At 40.4% G+C, this 21,921-nt stretch overlaps 2 protein-coding genes across 3 annotated transcripts in view; one reads left to right on the top strand and one right to left on the bottom strand.

Moving 5' to 3' along the window:
* Window positions 1-21,921, top strand: part of PDE4D (phosphodiesterase 4D) — a 253,479-nt gene that overhangs the window by 190,374 nt on the left and 41,184 nt on the right. The window contains exons 1-2 of one of the 2 annotated variants that reach the window (XM_079792377.1): window positions 13,454-13,710; window positions 13,797-13,909. In XM_079792377.1, the coding sequence (XP_079648503.1) occupies window positions 13,895-13,909 (15 nt within the window). In that variant the 5' untranslated portion in view covers window positions 13,454-13,710; window positions 13,797-13,894. Of the gene's footprint in view, window positions 1-13,453; window positions 13,711-13,796; window positions 13,910-21,921 lie in introns of those variants that run through there. The other variant, XM_079792376.1, reaches the window with a different exon arrangement.
* LOC307109942 (uncharacterized protein) lies at window positions 508-13,679 on the bottom strand (the record flags this gene model as incomplete). The annotated part of the gene is made up of 3 exons (XM_079788933.1): window positions 508-12,027; window positions 12,760-13,456; window positions 13,492-13,679. 3 exons carry the CDS (start codon window positions 13,677-13,679, stop codon window positions 12,019-12,021), a joined length of 894 nt encoding a protein of 297 aa, XP_079645059.1. The 3' UTR covers window positions 508-12,018.

Raw genomic sequence — 21,921 nt, forward strand, 5'->3', positions numbered from 1 at the left:
CTCTCCAGGATTACTGTTCCCAATCACATTGATAAAGCCGAGAGAGACTCGGCCAGCCAGTGGATAAGGGAATCAGGGAGAAGAATGAGCTGGGAATAATTCAAGAAACAGTCAGGCATGCTCTGTGTACCTGCATATTCAATTCATCATTTTCTGGACACTTACTATTTTTCAAGCACTGCTTTCCATGCATCATCCTATTTAATCTTCAAAATCACCCCATGATGTAGGTACTGCTTCCATTTTACAAATTAGAGAACAAGCTTAGAGAAGTCAGTTTATATGAGGGTCTCACACTAGTCAGTGGCAAAGCTCAGGTTTGGAAACCAGGACTACCTGACTCCAAAAATGATTCTCCTGAAAAGTCCGTCTTTGGCCCAGAATAACCCAGTATATAATCCACTCAAGGATTAAGAAGTGCCAGACCCGCTGACCTTGTTTCTAAAGAAAGGAATTGACCCGGGGGAGGGGGGGGGAGGGAGGAAGGGGGCCAAAGTTGGAGTGGGGGCTTAACTCAGGTAGAATAGACACTTTCCACCAGAATCCGACCAGTTTAAATCCAGGTGCCAATCTCACCCTGAAGGAGAATTATGTTAGCAATGCTTACGTGCCCTGATGAATTCACTTCTAAAGTTACCTTGTCCCACAAAGAGAACAGGACCCAGGGGCCAGCGGTCCCAGCTCCTCGGGAGAAAGAAGCAGGCAGAGGAAGCAGCGTGTGGGAAATTCCAGCTGCAAAACATGATCATGTTTTCCTCACCCACTTACCCGGCAGCCCCAATTTTTTCCCTCTGCCTCCCACAATTGCCTTTTTACCGTGATTGTCTTTTTTTGAATAAACATGATCGATTCTTCCATCAATCCGCTTCCAGTTGGTTGATTTTCTGCTTTCAGAGACTCGTGCCTACCCTCTCCTCCTTCGCCCTGGTGGTTGTAGCTGTCTGCCTCCTTTCCTCCCTCACTCGTAGGCTTCCCCTGCCGAGAATTTGGAGAGCTGAAGGAAAACACTGTTTTGTGCTTGGTGTGCCTGAGGCCCGGTGCCAGGAGCTGATTCTTGCCCCATCCGAGCCACCCGACCCACTCTTCCTGTTGTTCTCACGTTGTTCCCTTAATCCCAGCCAAGTTTGCGGACTCTGATGATGAGTTACCAGGTGGAGAGCAGGGACAGCCTCTCCGGGAGCCGGGGCTGGACCCTCAAAACTTTCCCGCCCCGCACATGCTTCTACCGTGGCGCACACAAATTGCTTTTCAAATCACTGAATTGTTCACTTGTTGATCAGAACCTCTAGATTGTGGGCTCCCTGAAGCCAGAGATCTTCTGAATTCAGCTCTGACATTGAGCACCTCTTATAGTGCCAGATTGCCCCCTTCGGATATTGAATAATACTTATTTGGTAGTTAATTGAACCAAAGCTTAAGTTGACAAGTACGAATCATGTAACAATGTCTGTTTTCCTAACTTTTTCTGTGGAAAGGACTCACCCCCTGGTAAAAAACCAAAACAGACAAAGATATGTGAATTCCCTCCAACTCCAGAACCCATCACCCTTAATCGCCTCCTGAGTGCCCTCCTCCATGAGCAATCTCAGGATCACCCATTCCAGACTTTCCTGCTGCTCCTAAGGACAGCTTGTCATCTGCTTCCTTTGAAGGGGCATTTGCTTGAAGGAAGTAACCCGTGAAAGGCAGGAATAGAATAGAGGAAAAGAAAGAGGGGAGGAATGACTGGATGAGCAAGTGCAAATCTGACTAGATATGCAGATGAGACCCTGAGGAGACTTCCTAACCAGAGGTGAGCGTGTGTAGGTGGCATCAACCACCGGGGATGGTGAGGACAGATGGGTCCAGTGAGGTCGATTGTAGAGGGGCTCTCAGGAATCTAACTGAAGTTTGGATGCAAAGCTGTAGGTACTAAAAATCCAGAATATGGTCTTGCATGAGAAGATATATTATTATTATTGTACAAGAGGTGCTTTGGGAACTTAAGGTTATGTAGGGGAGACTGAAAGAGGAAAAGACCCCTAAAAATAAACAGCTAGAAGTTCCAGTAATATTTTTGTAAGAGTTTAAAAGCTAGAGAAAAAAAAATGAGGGCTATATGGAAAATTTTATTTTTTCCTATTCGTTTGCCAATTAAAGAGTAGGATGTATGGCACTCTTTGAGGAACTGTGCTCCCTATTTGGTTGGGTCATTAGTAATTGTTAGGTCATTGGAGTCAGATATTTTTGGTCAGGCCAAGTTCCTCACAGGACATTTCATAGGGGTCCAGTTGGTCCATGGACAGCTGAGATCATTTGGCCAAGGCCATTCCTGAGTAACCGTTGGAACCAGGAAAGGAATCTCTGTCTTTCGACGCCAAATCAAATAGTCTTTCAGTGACACCACATTAGCATTCTGGATTCCAGAAACACTTAATTTCTCTACCTTGAATGTGTAAGGTCTTTAAGGGCTTGTCTAAAACACTGCTCTCAGGAAGGTTTCTGTCACTTGTGCTAAGGACATAAACTTTTTTGTTTGATCCTTAAAATATTTAACTTTGTAATTAGTTGCCAAATTTTTGAAAACATACATTTTGCATTAAAATATCCAAATGTGGGGATTCTCTTGAACAATCTGAAGATCTGGCAACAGTTGGCCAGCATTCCCACATGTGCCCTCCTAGGTCCCACCTGCTGCCCCAGCAGCCCCCCACCAACCACATCATTCATTCACATGACGTGTCTGGCTCTTGCAGGCACTTCAGTGGGTGACCCTGCTTCATGTGTTCAACTGGGAAGCCTCTAGTGCCCTGAGGAAACTCACACGTTTGGAGAAATGATTTACAAAATATCTTCATATTAAGCAGCTCATACCTTAGAGATCTCTATGTTCTACTTACTTTGCCCTTACAGTAGGAAAGTAGGGGAGTTTTTATTATAAAGTGGGGAGAAGAAAGAAGAGGGAGACTAACTTTTATTAAGTTAGGTGATTCCTTAGCTAGTGTTTTCAAACTTATTGGGAGATTATAAAATCAATTTAGTAGGTCACAGTCAAGATTTTTAAATGAAGTAGAATAGAAAACATCAGAGTGAGTCATACATGGTAAGGGTAAATAGTATTTATTGTAAGTTCTATTTCAATTATTTATCTGTATATATTGAATCAAATATAAATTAGTATATATGTATGTATACTATTTCAATTATATATAGATTCCCTTTATATTGCATATATTTCTTTTTATTTATTTCACTTAAACTTAAATTCATGATTTGTTAAAGACTTATAAACAAATTTTGCCATGGCTATTATAATATATAATTCACTCCCCCCTACCTTTTAAACAAATACAGGTATCAAAGCATTCCTCTACTGTACATATTTTTTATACTAGGAATCAGTACCCACACTTCTTCAAAAAGGAGCACAATTAACAACAGTATTCATTGTACCTACTTAAAACAAGTATACTTGTCATAGTACAAAATATAATTCTTACAATGGCTCACTATCTAAAAAGTTTGAAAGCCACTGCTTCATCTCATTTAATTTTCCCCCCAAACTCTATGGGCGCAGCCTGGCCTTCAGAAGAAAACAGCAGTCTCCACAGGCGTTGAAGTTTCCCATAATTCTTGCTGGTTAGAAGATGTAAAAAAAAAAAAAAGAAAGAAAGAAAAGAATGGTCTGGTTATCTGGGGCTTGACACTGATAAAGAAAGGTCAGTTTCAAGGTGGGTAGCCATGATTACTAGGTCAGTAATAACAAGTTATGAAAACAAAATATAAAGACCAAAATTAGAATGTGGACCCAAATATCCAGAAGCTGCTTCATTGGTTAGATTTGCAACAAAAATTTATATGAAAAAAAATGTATTCCAGTGAAATAGTGGGAAAGCATAGTAGTGTTAGCAAAATAGCAAAATTCATAAAACTTAAAAGTTGTACTTCAAGAGTTAAGATATGTAATGCTGTTTAAAATATATATAGTCACCAGAAGAACATACTATTACAATTAATTTTAGTGGCTATCAGACGTGTCTTATATAAAAAAAATTCTGCTCATATTAATAGCTATAAAATATATATAGTCACCAGAAGAACATACTATTACAATTAATTTTAGTGGCTATCAGACGTGTCTTATATAAAAAAAATTCTGCTCATATTAATAGCTAGTGATCTCAATGTAAAATGTCCACACCTTAAATAATTCTAGCTAGAAAATATGCCCTGGAGATTTAGAAATATATATATAATATGTACAGCCATTATGTGTTCAGACAATGGGAAGACAAACGCTATGCAATTTCTTTCTCTGATCAAGAAGCTGTAATTTAAGCACAAACCTGGAATACTCAAAATAAAACTTGGGTTTACAAGATCAAGGCATGGCAAGAAGTGTCCAGATTTCTGTGGACACTTCAAAAGCTAATCTTAAGACTGAAATAACGCATGAATGGCATGCATTATGCATCTTGCTTAATAAAAACAACTGCAGTTGAAATTGTGTTCATTTTCAGTGAGATATAGGTGCTGACTACTCCTAGCATCAAAGATATGTACAGAATTGTTCTTATAGCTTGGTGATCCCTGGGGAAGAGCACTATTCAATTTGCTGTCATAACTGCTTTGCCCACCTGAGGACTGACACATCAACCCTTTTGTGGGCCTTCCCTTGAAGCACTGGTGAAGTTCCCCCAGAGCCAGGCAGGGACAACTTCACCATCGCTGACCCCAGTGCGGTGCTGCACAGGGCCCAAGTATGAGAGAGGGTCTGGGCAAGGGAAGGCTGGCGTTACATGAGACCAAGGACTCAGGGCAACTGATCGTTTGCTCCAAACTGGACAAGTCCAGGTTCTACGAGCAAAGAAGTATTGCAAATCTTACTTTATGTTTTGCTAGACACAATGTCGTTTCTGAGAAGTGTACAATTTTATGGAAAACAGTAAATGGATTCTAGCCCTGCCCCCACGGAAAAAAAAAAAAGAAGAAATGGGGAGGAGAGAAATGATAGTTCAAATCAGCTGTTATATATTACATGTAACAGACTTGATAAATACTTATAATTTTTAACAAAAGTCACGCATTTAAGTAGAAATCAAACTAACAAAAATGCAATAGGCATGTGGATATGTGATTTTTAAATTAAAGTTAGTCTTAAAATTCAAATAAAATATGGAGAATGGCCTGGGGCAGTGGTGGGGGGGAACCTTCTGTAGGATGTATTTTTAGCCCTATTTAGAAAAGAGAAAACCAAGGTACAGGAAAGCTAAATAATTCACCCGTGGTTGCTAAGTTGCAGAGGCCATCAGTTGAGCCCTCTCTTCCCTAAGTCATGCCCTTTCTATTGCTCATAACTGTCCTAATAGGCACTGAAGTGGATACCCCGAAAACACTGCTTCCCACTTGCTGTGCATCTGTACTGCTGCAGTGGATTCTTGATCTCCCTCCTGCTCTCTTCTTTATTTTCTCCTCCTGGGCTACCAGTGCACTTATCCAATTCCCACCATCTCCATTAGCTCAAGGCCACACATTTAAGTATTCAACTCTATTTCCCTTCTCCCTTCAAGGAGTCTACTCCATCCATTCTATTTACCGCCCACACATGTAACCCTTCTCCAGGCTCCAGACGTTTCTTCTACCTGAAAAGAATGCTAGCTGACTCCCTCCTCCCACAGCCATTCAAGTCACAGACTTCATCGTCAAAGGCGTACATCCTGGTTCACCTTCTTCCTGGAACCCTGTACACTTAACTACAGTCCATAAAGTCCCCTCCTTCTGGGCTACAATAGCACTCCCGAGCTGAATGATGTCTACATCACCTTACACTGTCTCTAGGCAGCAGCTGCTCACGTGTCTGATTTTCTCAGCAGGATATTATAAGTTCCTTCCCAGGCCCAGGCCACTGAATCTTTCATGTTCTTGTATTTCAAAGCAACAGAACAGCAGAGAGGCTCAATGAATATGTATGGGGTTTCTTAACTGCTCTCTTTCTGGGGAAAAGAAAGAGGAAGGAATGGAAAGAGGCAGATTACTCTCTGACCATTCTCAACAGTGCAGGAAGGCCTGAGAAGGGAAATAAGATGTCGTAGGTGGGCTTTTGAATATATGGGAACCTACAGAATTCAAGTAGTGTGTTTATGTTTTTGGACTCACCTGACATGGTACAGGACAAAGATTTCCAAAGTATGCTTTAAAAAACTATAGTTGTATTAACAAAAAATCTGATGTCAAATGAATTTAAGTTATACTTGTCATTAAAGGGGTCTCTTTACTGTAGAACTTCTAGATTTTGGTAGGTTCATGTCCATGACAAATCACTGCCAAAGAGGCTACATATTCAACATTTCCCAAACTTGTTTAACCACAGAATTCTTTTGGTAAAGAGAATCTTGTAGGAATACTATTCATATGAACATTCTTTGGGAAATGTTGGCACGATCTTCCCAGCAAACCCACAGTAAGTGGTGCTCTTTCATTAGCCAATGACATATATTCCACATTTTTTATACATAGTAACTTTGCATGATTTGGTGTGGTCTTGAGAAGACTATTGTAGATCTTAGATTTGTTCACTCGTATTCAGCCCAGAGCTGGTTGATATGTGAGGGTTCATGGTGATGATAGAAAAATAGTAACTGGTTGAGGACTGATAACCTGTGAGAGGAAGGAACCTCTCATATATCAAATGCCTTATTGCAGATAAACTTATTTAAACAACCTTTTAAGTTGTTCTCCGACTGGCAATGGCACATGTTTACCCTCCATCTCAAATGTCACCTCCCATCCTCCACCTAAGTTAACTCTTCAATCATCCTTAGAGACTTGAGGCTAACATTCCTTCTTTCAGAAAGCTTTCCCAGATCTCTCACAGGCTGTGGTAGGTGACACTTTCCATGTCCCCTTTCTCTGCCTTGTGCTTACCTATACCTACTACCTGGTTTCAGTGGACAACTTACATACCTGCTTTCTCATTAGACTATGAGCTTCTTAAAACACAGTTATTTCCTTACCTTTTGGGTACTCAACATCTAGCACATAGCAGGTGTTCAATAAAAGAAGATCATCATATCCAGTAGAGTGGAGAGTCTTTGAGAATTAGACAGAGCTTTCAACAACCTTATTCAATGCTAAATCTCCATCATTTAATGCAGTGCCTGGAAAAGTATCGATTAGGTGAGCAATGCAAGGTTATTTAACTCAGGGTCTCTCACTTACATTAAAATAATCTATAAGGTACTTTTTATTATCCCCAATCCACGGGTGAGGATATTAAGGCTTTAGAAAGATTAAGTGATATGCCAGGAATTATGGCTCGTATGTAGAAGAGAGATTGGAACTTCCCTCTACTCTTCTAGTTTCAGTCAAGGGATAATACTGCTTATAGTCTAACATGGGTCATATGGAGTCTCCAACCCAGATTGTCTGATTAACCTTGGCTCAAATCCCAACTCCTTGGACAAAAGCCCTCCCTGCTCTTACACTGACTTCCACAAGTTTTCTCCTCTTTCTTTGCTTCTTCTCTTCAGTGTCAGCTCAGGCTGACATTTCAGTTTGGGCCAATTCAGCCTCCAAGCTCAGTCCCTTCACTGGGTTAAAACAAAACAAAAACAATACAAAGAAAATCTCTTTATTTCAGCATTTTATGCCTTCAGTAACTTTATTAAAGATTTGAGAGAAAGGGTGATTTATAGGGTGGAATTACCCTGTCTGCCAAGTTGACTCCTTACACACACACACACACACACACACACACACACACACACACACACGCTTCTGAAACAATCGGCATAGTCTTCCCCTCTCCTATGTAGAAGAGATGACAGATTAGTTCCACCCAAACCAGGGCTCCTTAAAGTCACACCTTATATATATAAGTATCCTTATCAAACACTTTCTTGCAGGCAGGCTCTCCCTGAAAGAAATTCTGATGAAAACAGTTATGGTGAATATAGTATGATTAAAATTTCAGTGACTGTAGTTTTTAAGAGCAAGAAGTCTATCCCCTTACAAATCACATTGGGAAGTCTTTTTCTATTCATGCCTGACATATCTTGTGAACACATGCCTATGTATAATTTTAATTCTGAGATTGTCTTAGATAAGAAGAATCATCAGAGAAGCAAATGTTCTATAAATTATTAATTTTATTCTACCAATAATATGGCTGAAGATAATGGTCTCACTGACTTCGGCCTCACCTACTTCAATCCCATTTATTCCAGAGCTCTAGAATTTTCCATCTAATTAAGATCAGAGCCCATATCACACAGTACTCGGAGTCACTCAGCAGTTCCCACTCTTGAGGTTCAGTCCAAAGGCTTTACCTGCAGATGCCTGACAAGACTTCCATGGCCAGGGTCTGTGGATTTCTCCAGCCTCTTTCCCCCTGAGCAAGGCCCTGCTCATGAGAGTTCCCTTCTCCACATACACATGCACACATACCTTACTAAATATAGGCCCATATTTTTACTCATATTTTTTTTCTCAAAAAATCCTTCTCACCCTCTTATCTCCTATTTCATTCGTTTGGACTCAGCCTCCTCCCATTCTACCCCTGTCCCAGTCTGATTTAAATAGCTGTTTTTTATTCTCCCATAGTCCATGTGTTTTCTTCTTTCAGAATGCTTTCTATTCATTCCTTTCTAGACCCCAGGATTTCCTTGAGTAAGACACACCCTTTTAATCATCTTGTGTTTACAGACTCTGTTAAATACATGACACCTAGTCCATTCTAAATAAATTACTGATGCTTCTAGAAGTTGACTTACTGAAAGTACTAGAAGTCACTGAAACCCAATCTTGCATTTATTTCATTTTAAAGTTCTACTAGAGCCTTAGGCAAAGCACTAGAAAAAAAAATCGTAAGATAGTGAGAAGCTAGAAGGAAAAAACTCAGAAATTATGCACATCTTCCCTTTGGAGGATTTTTGAAGTAATAAGTGAAATATTATATATTTCATAAGCTTTTAAAATACTTCAAAACAAGAACTTTGATGCCAGAAATATACTTGGACATGAGAGCAGCTTGCCACTGGCAAGCTCTGCTTCAACCTGTTACATGTACACATTGAAAATGAATCCAACTCCTTCATGTATTTCCCATCAGATAAAATGCATAGTGGAGCGGGGAAACGTCAGCAAAAGTCAGAACTAACCTGCACAAATCTTTTACTATAGCGAACTCAGGGAGGGACTAGCTCAAAGCAACACATGAAATAGAAATCATTTTTCTCCAGTTCTGCCTACTTCAGATACCATCGACTCCAACCTTAGGAACAAAGAGAAAATTTTGGTGGGAATTAGGGGAGGAGAAGTTGGAATTGGTTAGGAAGATATATTTTTTTTATTTTAAGAAAAATCTAAATCAGCTATTATAGTTGTTTTTGTTTTGTTTTTTAATTAAGTGTAAGCAAATGGTGTTCATAGTAAGCGATTTGGGGTGGGGGAGGAGGACTGTTCTCTTCATTTATACCAATAGGCCTATCTAGGAATTACGACAAACTTATACAGACCTTAGTCATTCATATTTGGTAAAGCCAACAGCCACACAGTTACCCATCACATAGAGTGGATCCTTTTACCTCAATGGTCAACATTGCTTAAGTTGTGGGTAAGAGTAATTGCTAAACATTTCACAAGAAAACGACCTCAACCCCTCGCTAACTGCTGTGGCTCTGAGGCAATTCCCTTTTTCCTTTGCATAGGGAAGCTGCTGCTTCAGCATCTCCTCCCGGAGCCCCTGGCACCGGTTCAGGCCATGTGTCAGGGGAACCCTTGATCACATCACAATGACGGAAGCCAAGTGCTAGCCTGCAAGAATTGAGAACTGTTTGTTCACAGAAGATCCCGAGTAGAATCACGGGTGTTCCATAGTTCAAGGGTGCCTTGAAGGAAACCATGTAGGAGGAGACTTTCAAAGGCTCGAGTTATTTCTCAGTTGCTGTTCCACTGCACTCTCCTAGCTTTTATGAAATTTCGCCAACAGTTGTTGATTGGGAATTCTTCTCCCTATAGTTAGTCCCTTGGCTTAGCAAGATGTGAGACAGTTAAATAGAAGAATTTTCATATAGTTTCAAGGAGTACCACAGGGCATACTACTCTCTGGGGAGAAAAGTATTTTATTAAGGAATACAGTTTGTGTTCTTGGTAAAATCCAAAATTAAACGAGCTCACTGTTTGTGTCTCGCTATCGACGACACTTAGGTGTGTTTGTTTAGCGTGGTGATTCAAGTTCCTGTAAGATCGCTGGCTACTTCACATTGAGGCTTTTTAGCAGGGATGAAAAGGTCAGTTACTCAATTTCTTAGAACATTTGGGGTTAAAATTCCTAAAAGTTAAGATTTAATAATGATCCTGAAAAACTGTGGTTAACCATATTGCCTATAAACCTAGGAATTTGGAAAAAGTAGTAGTAGTTCTATGCTAATATCAACAATAATTCTTTATTTGAGCAACAGTTTTATAGAACAAACTGTTCTTTGCTGTTATTAGTAATTATTTTCTTACTTGCTGGTAAGTAGATGTGCTCTGTTCATTTTTTTTTCCATTCTCCAGATTTATAAGGTACATGCAGAAGATGTTAGAACTTAAAATACATCTATTACCACATTATGATTGCACCAAATGTTGATTGTCTAGGATTTGGACATAAAGTAGGTCTTCTGAAATAAGTTGTTCCCATTGCCCCTGTACTTCCTTCTTAAGAGCAATCCTGTGTTTAAGTACATGTTTTGAAGCATTGGCTCTCCAGAATTACATTTCTATTATGATTAAAAAATAAACAGTGAAATATAATATCTGGTGCCACATCCTGTTAGGCCCAAGGCCTATATTTCTGAAAAGCTTTGAGAAGTTGAAGATGGGAGGGGATTACTTACATAGGAGCTCAGACTTTTGGAAGAACTGGAGTGCAGGGAAGAGGAACATGGAAGCCAAGTCTTAGCGGTATGGAGAGAGGATTCCTGGCTTCTGATGTAACCAGTGACTGGAAAGATGACAGTGAAAAGTCCTTGACACAATGATTTTGGTTAATCTGTCCATTGTTAGCATACCACTGGGTATGCTAACAATGGACAGATTGCCCAAAATAAGTCAATTTATTCTTAAAATATCCTACATCCCTATTTTATACAGCAGAGAGATGAAAAAAGCAAAAACAAAACCATATAGCCCTGGCCGGGTAGCTCAGGTGGCTGGAGCATTGTCCCATACACTAAACGGTTGCAGGTTGGACTCCAGTCAGGGCACAGGCCTAGGTTGTGCGTTCAATCCCCATTCTGGCTCCTATGGGAGGCAACCAATTGATGTTTCTCTCTGCATTGAAGTCCCTCTCTCTTTCATTCTCTTTCTCTTTCTTCCTTCCCCTCCCCCCTTTTCTCTCTCAAATCAGTGGGAACATACAGATGTACTACACCATCATCACAACTAGGTACTGCTATGCTTGCCTATGGAAGGTATTAAGTACAATGAAAATAAGTTATGGTCATAGGCTTAATTATTTATGATCTTAAGGGTGTGGGATTACAAGGGACTTTCTACATTATGTCTTTGGGTAATGTTTCAAATTTTATAACAAGCATGTTATATTTTTATATTCTTATAATCAATCAGGGCAAGGCTATACAGGTAAAATATTTTATATTTACTATTTTAAATTATCTTTAAGGTTGTTCTTTTTGTTAGAGATAAAAGCTCCAGTCTTACACTTTATAACTCACCTGGCAAGGTTTAGGCAGTTGTTTCTTCACCTCAAGTATACATTTACAGAGATTGGTATAGGGGAAAAAACACAGTAGAATAAAAGAGGCAAATTTTAACCTAGAGTTCTCAAAGCGAATAGCAGCAGTTCAAGAATCCTTGATAACAATGAACCATGCAGTACATGTAACAAATACTTGAAAGTTATTCTAACTTTTACAAATGATATAGAAAAACTTACCTGGAGAATCCCAGGAGCTTGAGATTCAGTCTGTGAAATTCTTTATTGTGCTGCTGATCATTTATAGAGCCTACATTTCAAAGGCAGAATTTCTTCTCCTATATTACCTGTAGATTCCAAGACCAAGAAAAACCATCTCACCAACTTCATGCAAGTTTTTCAAGGTATTCTTTCTAACCGAAAATAACAAAGTTTTATAAGATGGACCTTGGGGAGTTTAGATTATTTTTCCTGCGAGAGGTTTGCTTATCCACAGGCTAATGTAATGAAGTTCTCCATAATTGATGTGTTCATGGAGAGTGCCCATGGTCCCCAGGTCAGCTTTTGTACATAGAACCGGCTTTCATATATAGTCTTTTCATTTTTTCTCACCTTTGTAGTTTATTCTGTGCGTGGTGGATGGAAACACCCTGCCAGCCTTTGCCACTTGGCATCCCAAGATCATCCTGGTCTCTGGTTTGCAATTCCACAGGCTCCTGCAGCACGTATGCAGGACATGTGTAAACTGCCTTTACTATGTAGTGCATTCACATGGCTGTTGCTTTAAGATAACTCATAGGCCATTCTGAATATGAAATTACAGCATATTGTCAAGTCGTAGCGTTCCGATGCACAACTTTGCATGTTTTTGTTTGCTTGTTTATGTCCGCCCCCCAAATTTTAGTCTGGTACTGAGCAGGGACTGAGTACTGAAAAGAGTCAGGTCTCCATAGAAATGCTTTTATTCCCACAACCACCCTGTCCGCATGGGAGTAGGCAAATCCTACACCCTCAGAAACGAAGGTTCAAAAACCCTAAAACCCAAACCCTCCGAAACGGTTGCGCGGGCCCTAAATAACCTTGTTTGTGCAGCCCGTCGGGTCTCCCGCGAAATATCCCCGGTAGCTGCCAGCGGCGGAGACGATGAGGCTCTGGCTTTCGGGGAGACCCCGGCAGGGGCGGCGGCTCCGCAGGAGCTCGGGGTCCGCGCGGGGCAGGTGCGCGGCCGCGCGTGCGCGCCAGGTCCTCCCCCCCGAGCCCCGCGGGCGCTCCACGCCGGGTTTTCCGCCACTCCCCTCGCGCAGACCCACCGCAGCCCCGCAGTCACCCGCGCCCGGGCCCGCTCCTCTCCGGCTGGGCTTCCAAGCGAGCGGCGCCGGGCTGCGCGGGGGGATGCGGCGGCGAGTCGGCGGGGCGGCCGGCCCCGAGGCTGCGGGGAAGGACGCTGGGGGCCGGGGCGGGCTGCGGCGACGGGGAGTCGTTTTGTAGGGCGCGTCGAGGAGGGGCCGGGCCCGCGGGGGGCCGAGAGGGGCGTGAGGGGGAGTGTTCCCGGAAAGCCGCGGCGATGGAGCGCTGCGCCCGCCGCCCGCGGAGTTGAGAACGAAAACAGGAAACGTGGTGGCCGCGCACCCGGCCGCGGCTGATTCATTCGCTCGGAGGGAGGCACGGCCGGCGGGGCGGGCGCGGAGCCGCGGCTCGGGGCTGGCCGCCGGGGCGATCGGGCGCTGGACCAGCCGCTCCCCCGCGGGGCGGGCTCCGAGGCGCACGCGCCACCCCCTTCGTCATCCTCAAGGACTAGGACTCCGACCGGCCGCGCCGTCTCCAAGTCGCATCGCGGTCTCCGTGTCCGCGTCTCCGCGTAAAAGTTGGCCCGCCGCACTCCGCGCGCCCTCCCCGGACGCCGCACGGAGACGCCAAGCTGGAGAGCCCGTGCTGTCCCGCGGCCGGCTGCCCCGCTAGCAGAGCGCCCGGCTCGGCAATATGAAGGAGCAGCCCTCATGTGCGGGCACCGGGCATCCGAGCATGGCGGGGTACGGCAGGATGGCCCCCTTTGAACTCGCTGGCAGCCCCGTGAAGCGCTTGAGAACTGAGCCCCCCTTTCCCTATCTCTTCGCAGAGGAGGCCTACCAGAAACTGGCCAGCGAGACCCTGGAGGAGCTGGACTGGTGTCTGGACCAGCTAGAGACCCTGCAGACCAGGCACTCCGTCAGTGAGATGGCCTCCAACAAGGTAAGGCCCTGCTCTGCTCTGCTCTGCTCTCACGGAGGTCCGTGGGCGGTGGATTCCCACGCCGGTGAAGCCACCAGTTCCCGTGGCCCCGGGAAATATATACAGACTGTTAGCCGTTCTGCTCCCTCCGAGGGAGGTTCCTGATTCTGTGCCTTCCCTCTCTCTCCCATTCACTCCAGATAAATGAAACGTTTTTGCAAAAGTAGCTTGGACATAGTTGATTGCAGTACCTCCAGGACACAGTGGTTGGTTTGTTTTGTTTTGGGGTGTTTTTTTTTTTTGGGGGGGGGGGGCGGGGGGACAGATGGGAAGACTCGTGACACTTTGCCCTTGCTGCAGAAACCCAGTCGAGTCCACGGGCATTGCATGTTTGAGGGTATTCTTGGGATTCCCAGTTGGAAATAAGAGTTGCTGGAGGTCAATGCAATCTCTTGATGTCATCACTCAAACTGAACTTGGAACCTTAGCCCTCATTTATGTAGGGGTCAGGGTACCCTGTAAAAACTGACCCTTTATATGTTCACTTGGCCATACCTGTCCAGAAGAAACGTCAGCAAAGATAGAAAATACCATTATGATCTTTACCTTGCTCCTTCCCTTGAGTCTTGGAAAGTCCAGTTTTTCTGAGGTCATTTAGTTACAGTGATGCTTCGATGGGGTGTTTGTGCCACATCTGCTAACGTGCTACGGTCTTGGTGGTTAGTGGAGTTTGGGGGGCTGAGAAGTAACCTTCAGTCTGGCTCAGCTGTAAAGCAAGGTAGAGTGTTGTCTGTTTTGCTGTATTTCTCAGAATTCCTGTTTTTTGTCTTGAGTTGTGTAAGGATATAACTGGTTATGTACGTTTCTGTGAGTATGGGCTGAGGGGATAGGAAAGGAGGCAGGCCCATGTTGGATGCAAATGGCCAGGAGACTAAACCAGTAAGAACTGGGTAACTGTGTGTGACAATTAGTAACAGTTGCCTCTTAAAGATATTTAATGTTGAGCCACCTATTTACAAGGTCAGGAAGTGTATACCATTTTACTGTTTATGTGCACACACTTTTCAGAGAGTGATGCTTTTTATTTTATTTAAGCCTACTGTAGTTTTTATCCCACCTGTTTTTTTTCTCACGCAGTTTTTAAAAATACCATAGCATATCAGCCACTTGTCTTATCTGTCGATAATGCTTACATAGACGGCATTGTTTTAAAGTGAAACGCTACCTGCAAATAAAATAAAAGGGACTCTCCAGTCACTGGCTGCAGGCACTAACCTACCCATAAGCATGCTGATCAAATGTAATTTTTTTTTTTTTTTTTTGGTCATTTGGGCCTCATTTCTAAATTTGGTATGGCTCTTCATTAAAATGATTGGTTATTGCTCTCCTACTCCCTGCTGTGGCATTAGGTGCCATTGTTCTCATCTGGCTTACGAATTCTTAGTTTATTTATTAAATTTCTAAAATATAAATTGTCCGTTCATAATTTGATTCATAATAGCAATGGACATAAGCTGAGTATCTCCATTGTCCTAGTTGCTGAATGGGACCATTCTGCAGTGGGCCTAAGTTCTGAATTCTCTTCTCTGGTTAATTCTGTGTAGTAAAAGAAAGAGCAGAGCCTGAAGGCACCTGAAGGCAATTGCTTATGTTTTCAAGATGATTTGACTGTATTTTTCAGCAAAATGAACCCAAGCAGCTACAATTACTTTCCCCCAAAATCCATACTCTTAATGATGAGACCTGTCTTCTGATTTAAAAATTAACATGAACTCTAATAATCCACTATATATGACAACTGTCAAGTAATTACCTTATCCACATTTTAAGATTTGAAAAATAAAACTTTATGTCACAATAATTACTCAAAATGATTCCTTTTATTTATTTTTTTTATTTCTTTATTGATTAAGGTATGATTCCTTTCTTTTAAAGGCACCACATAAGACAGGGATTTTTATTTTTAAATCTTCATTGTGAAGGACCCTACATTAGACTATGACTATGTTAATATACAGGTTTATTTGGTTGAAGTACAATCTCGGTTGAGAAAATACTTCTTCAAAATATAGTCATTTTGGCAGTCTATGTCTTATGGTTGAATGATTACTGACAGGACACTTATTTTTAACATTAATTTTTTTTTTCAACTCAGATGTAGCTGTTGCTTAAACTTTTCATGTCTAAGCCATTCATTTTTTAACCCATTCATTTCTAAATGAGTGCTAAGCTCATGTAACTTTTTATAGATGAAAAAGGATTAGCATAAAGTGTGTGGGGGGAGCTCTTAGTAAAGGTTGTAAAATGACCCTTCTGTTTGATAGCAAGGGCACGAATAAGTCACATCCACATGAGCTGTAAACTGAGTTGGAGCAGCTGATCTGAAGGTCCCCGTGAGTGAGCCTAAGTCAAAAATGGAATAGTGACAGCTTGTATCACACGTCCACTAGGTTGTCTGATATCTCTTGAGTATGAATGAGTAAGTCTGAAACATAGCTTTGGGTTATTTATTACCATCTTTTTTTTTTTTTAACATATACTTGTTTGAACCAACCAATGTGTTCAGGTTATTTTTGCTTTGAAAAGTCATTACATCTTTCTCTGTTTTCTTCTCTCTTGAGGTTTTAAGAAAAAAAAAAAAAGTTACTCTAATAGATTTAAATAATAAAAATACTAGTAAGGACCAGGATTTGTAAGTGATTATATAGAGAACTATGCAAATAATCACTGTATCTTTATGGTGATTATTATGAAGATGGATTTGGATGTCAGGAAGAAGGAAATTGATTCTTCAAACCCATTTAGCTAATTGGGTTAAAAGATTCTTCATATGTTTTTAAAAATCCTAATGTAAAGAATCAGAATTATTAGCAGTTTTTAAATGATGTTTTAGAAGTAACTAGCTATATTTCCTAATGGGTGTTGTAATGTGCATAATGCTTATTGATGGTATTGAGGTAGGAAAATTACTGAATTCTTGTCCAAGGCCAGAGTTGGTATAATACATGTGGGATGCTTGTACCAAGTAGGGTAAGAGGCTCCAGATGGCATTTAATTTGAGTGGTTAAATCTACAGCATTTGCCCTCATAAACACATTAATCTGCCTGAATTTGTACAGATTTCCTTTGGAACCTCATTGCTACAGTTGAGGAAGATTTTGGTGAAGTCTCAAAGCTTTGGAGGTAGACAGACCTAGAAATTGAATCAAAATTTTGTTCCTTGCTAGCTGAGTTACATCAGAGAAATGACTTTTTTAGCTTCAATTTCCTTAGCATAAGGTGGACACCATATCTATTTTGAAAGGCTAATGCAGAAGGTTGAAAGAATAAAATAGCTAGATAACAAATAGTGGCTGATAATAGTAGGCACTATACCTGTTGTTGTTGGCATTATTATTTGAGTTTTAGGTCAAACTTAATTGGTTGCTTACTTGGCTAACATATTTTTTTTAACATTCAGTTGTAATTTATACTTGACATTTTAAGTTTATGGATTTTCATAATATAATTACTAAATAACTGTCTTTAATGTACATTTCTTTATTATAAAAATGCTTAAATTATATCGACACTTTTTTGGTTTAATAGAGACATAAACATTTTGAAGTTCTTATTAGAAGTTTAGTCTTTTCTTACATTCCAGTTACAGAATTCCAAATAGAAAAGCCAAATAACTCTTCGTTTTACTGTATAACTGAAAAAAAAAAAAACAGTTCCTACTCATTTTTAGAACGTGTAGAACTATCTGGGATCGGTGGGCACATTTCCATCCTTTTGTACAGATTTTGCAAAGCTAGAGTATCCTGCCAGATGTTTGTAATGCAGAGTAGTTTCACGGTGTTTTTGGTCACCTTCTCTTATAGAAAGTCAGTTGAGGATTCAAGGAGGACAGGCCAGGAGCCTAAGCCTCAGGGTTTTCAAGGATTATGCTGCGGAACCCTATAACTTTATCCACTTGTGGCCTAATAACACCCATTTCACCAGGCTTTCAATGTAAATGCAGGAATGTTTGAAGGAGGAAACAAAATCACTTTGATTTCTCCTCAAAATATGCCACTCTAAAAATATGGGGTTTTTTCCTCCTGTCTAATTTTGGGGCAGTTTCTTGTCTTGTCATTGCTGGAAACTACTGTGCTTCAAGCTGAAAGCACGTCTTGAAGTTAAGATTCAAGCATCCTTCTAAGAGACTGACGGCTTTTCTTTAGAGCATTCCCGATGTATATAGGCCAACATTGCAAACATGGTCATTGCTTCTTTATGGGATCTATTTTGTCTATTTGTTTTTCAAGAAATATCTCTATCGTGCTTCTGTTGCCATAAATTACATTGCATTTCTGGGGTGCTTTTTCTTAGTGTTTCGTTGTCTGCTCCCCCTGCTGCTGTTTAATAGTCAGTGCATACAAATATATACTCGAGTTTTCTATGACTGCTGATACATTTTCTTCTGGGAAAGAGGGGTGCTAGAATGAATATAGGATGTTTATAGAGGTAGCTAAACCTTAAGGTATTTCAGCATTACGTGAGTATTACAGAACAGAAACAAATGTTTACTTTTGCTAAGAAGGAAGGTGAAGTTAGTTGGAAAAGGTATTTTAATTTTATGAAGAACAAATATCAAGTGACAGTGATTTTCTACATTAAAATATTAAAATTTGTTGACATAGTCATAAGAGAATTGTTAAGAATTAATAAACATGCCTAAAGAAAACTTTAAATTTTAAAAGAGGTATTTTTTGAATCTATAGAAACTCAGTTTAGTGATGTTTTGAATTTGCTTTTTCATTTATTTAATAAAAGTAGATTTGGCAAAGAGTTATGTAGTTTACATGTGTGCCATAGTTATTATGAAGGATTGAGAATATCCCTACAAATTTAATTATCAAAAACTTCTAATTTGTGATTCAATAAATTAGTCATTACTAGAGAAATTGTTTTCAGTTATTACATTTTGGTTTAATTATCAGATAGAGGTAACATCTTAGAGCATTATAAACTATGTTTTTGGGTTTGGTTTTGTGTTTGTTTTTTTTTTGTGTGGGTGTTTTGTTTTTTTGTTTTTTTTTCATTTCAAAACAAAAGAGTTGGCCAACATAAAATAGTACTTTTCCTAACGTTATGGATAGATTAAACACACTTTTTTCCCCAAATAGCAAGGATGACAGATAATGCATTTGTTCAACGTAAGAAGATTTCTGATAGTCACATAAATTGTAGCTATTACTTAAGATACACCTGTCTGGCAGATGTGAAATGCTATAAATGTTTATGATTTTCAGTTAATCCATAAAATATATAGAATCTGATTTTCTCTTTTTCAGAAAGAGACCAACCCTCTAAAACTTCAAATAGCAGGGGCTTATTTTGTGATGGCATAGCCCTGCCCGGGCGGCGTAGCTGTACCTGGCTGGCTACTTGTGATGGTTTCATTGGCTCTATTAGTCTGTCATCTTTCTAGGAAGTAGAGAAATGGGTAGCCCTTTGTTTGAATACTCACACTAGTTTCAAAAGACATTTCAAGAAGGCAGTTTCTTTTATTCACTTTAACAGGGATGGGGAGTGAGTCTTGTTATTTGATTAAACAACAAACATTTCTGCTCTGTTCATTAAAAAATGAGTTAAATTGGATGACAATAGGTTAGAGAGGATACTTTATCTTTAATGAAATACTTTTCTTTATTAGTGCTTAGTATTCTGGGCTTTTTGTTATTATTTTGCTACACTTTGTCTACTTGGATGAGGATGAATGACATTTACTCCCTGGACTGGCGTGGACACCCGTGATGCCTACGGCAGCTTTGTAGAGTGGAAAGAACATAGATGTTTTTTGTCACGTGATCTTGGTTTCATATTCCAGCTCTGTCTGCAGCTTCCTACCTAATATTTTGGGAAACATGCCTCACTTCTCTGAATCTCCGTTTCTTCATTTATAAATGGAGACAATAAAAGGGGAAAATAAAATCTAGAGGTTGCTGAGAGCATCAAACAATGTACGTAAAGCTCAGTTTGGTGCATAGCACATCCTGGGTGGTCAGTAAATTGCATGTAAGTTTTCCAATATCTAGAATGTGCCTTAAGAAAAGATTGAGGAAAACCATGTGCCATATACTCGTGGCAATGTAAGAAAAACATGACCTTTCTCTTCTGTAATAACAGTCTAAATTAGTGTTGCTCAGACTTTCTGTATCCATTCACAATTGCTACAGGTGGAATGTTTTTATTTAAAGCATTTCTTTGTTATTGCAAATACCCACCTGAATGCCTCATCTTAAGCAAGGGTATACATAAAAGCATGGATTTGAAGTCCTAGTGATATTTTTTCTAGTATACATTAAAGTTAATATGTAACAAAATCAGAAAATGTTCATCTGCACCACCTGAAAGCATTTTGCTTACTACTCACAGACACTGCATACTTTTGGATATACTGTTCTAAATTAGCAGCAAGAACAATTTTGTGAGTCATGATTGGTTAGAAAAATTGTTTTAAACAACCTATGTTTTTCCTTCTCTGCCATTAATGGGATCTCCCCACTAGAAGAGAAAAAGCCAAATTTAATCCTCAGAAATCTCTCATTCATTAGACATTCATTCCTCAGGCAGAACAGTCTATGGATTTAGAGCACCCTCTTGGGTTGGACTCACTCTCTGCCTTTATTAGATATAAATTAGACAAGTTACCGTAATTCTGTGCGTCCGTTTTCTCATCTCTTAGATAGTTGCTGTGACAATTTAATGAATTAAAAGATGGAAATTGTCTAGACAGAGTCAGAGACATAGTAGGTACTCAGTAATGTCAAATCATTTATTTCTATCTATAAAGAAATACCATCTGTCTTTTCTTATTTTGTGGGGGTGAGAGCTAGACAACGTGTTTCTTTGCTATCCTGACACCTACTAGTAACTTACAACAAGCTTTTAAGAGGGAATGGTGGCCTAATGATGTTGATGCTAACCAAAGAGGACTGTTGGATTTTTCACTTACTTTGCTTCCCATCAGTGACTTTTCAAGGAGTTTACCTTTTGTTTCTTGTGTAATTTTACAGAACAGCCCACCAATCTGGCCTGAAGTTTTGCCAGAATATATAAAACTCTCTGTGCTATTTTCGGAGGAATACATATAGCATTAGAGAATAGTTTAGCCAGTTATTTTCATAAATGAATGTATCCCTGTTATTCTTCTGAGTGAGACTGAAAGTAACCCAGGCACAGAATCTCTTATTAATATTTAATGCAAAGAAAAATATATTAAGGACATAGCATCTCACTGCACCTTTCAACATCTTAACTACCTAGTGTATGTACAAATGTTTCCCTGCTCAGTCGGCTGAGGGGGCCTAAAGAGTGATACCCCAGTAGCACTGAATACACCTAGCACCCTCAGTTTGGTTTCTAATACCATTGTCCAATCAGAGGTGTCACAAGTTCTTGGAGAAATAGCTGATTCTGGAACTGGGAGCATGCTGTAGTGACAGAAGGTAAGGAAGTGCTCAAACAGACAAAACTCCACATTGATGAAACATAGCAAAGAGACCTAAGAGCAAATTTGTGAAAGGGCTCCCATTTACCAGAGCTTGAAATATTTGATCAAGAAAATGAGTATTGGACTATAACCCAAAATATAAAAATATAAAAATCCATGAGTTCATATTGCTATAAATACTTTATTGACTAATTAAATGGGGAGAATAGGCAAATCTGTGCAGAAGGATTCCAAATAATTTATGTAGTTACTCAACCCTCAAGGAGGGAGAGCATAAAACTACTCACTCCTTACGTGTGTGCTGTGCATATTGACTTCCTTCCAAAAAGCATAAATAGGGAAAGAGGGAGTAGAGTACCTCTGTGCTGGAGAAACCCGACAAGCGCACACTCCCTCAGCCAGGTAGTCAAAGTTAACATCAACAGTGATGCCATGTTGTAGTATGTACACTTATGATCAGATGAAAATGGTACTTTACATCTATGGTCTTCCTAGCAAAAGCATATAACCCCACCCGACCATGAGAAGAACATCAGGCAGTTCCTACTTGCGG

Source organism: Cnephaeus nilssonii (assembly GCF_951640355.1).
Source record: "Cnephaeus nilssonii genome assembly, chromosome: 2".
Lineage (NCBI taxonomy): Eukaryota > Metazoa > Chordata > Mammalia > Chiroptera > Vespertilionidae > Cnephaeus > Cnephaeus nilssonii.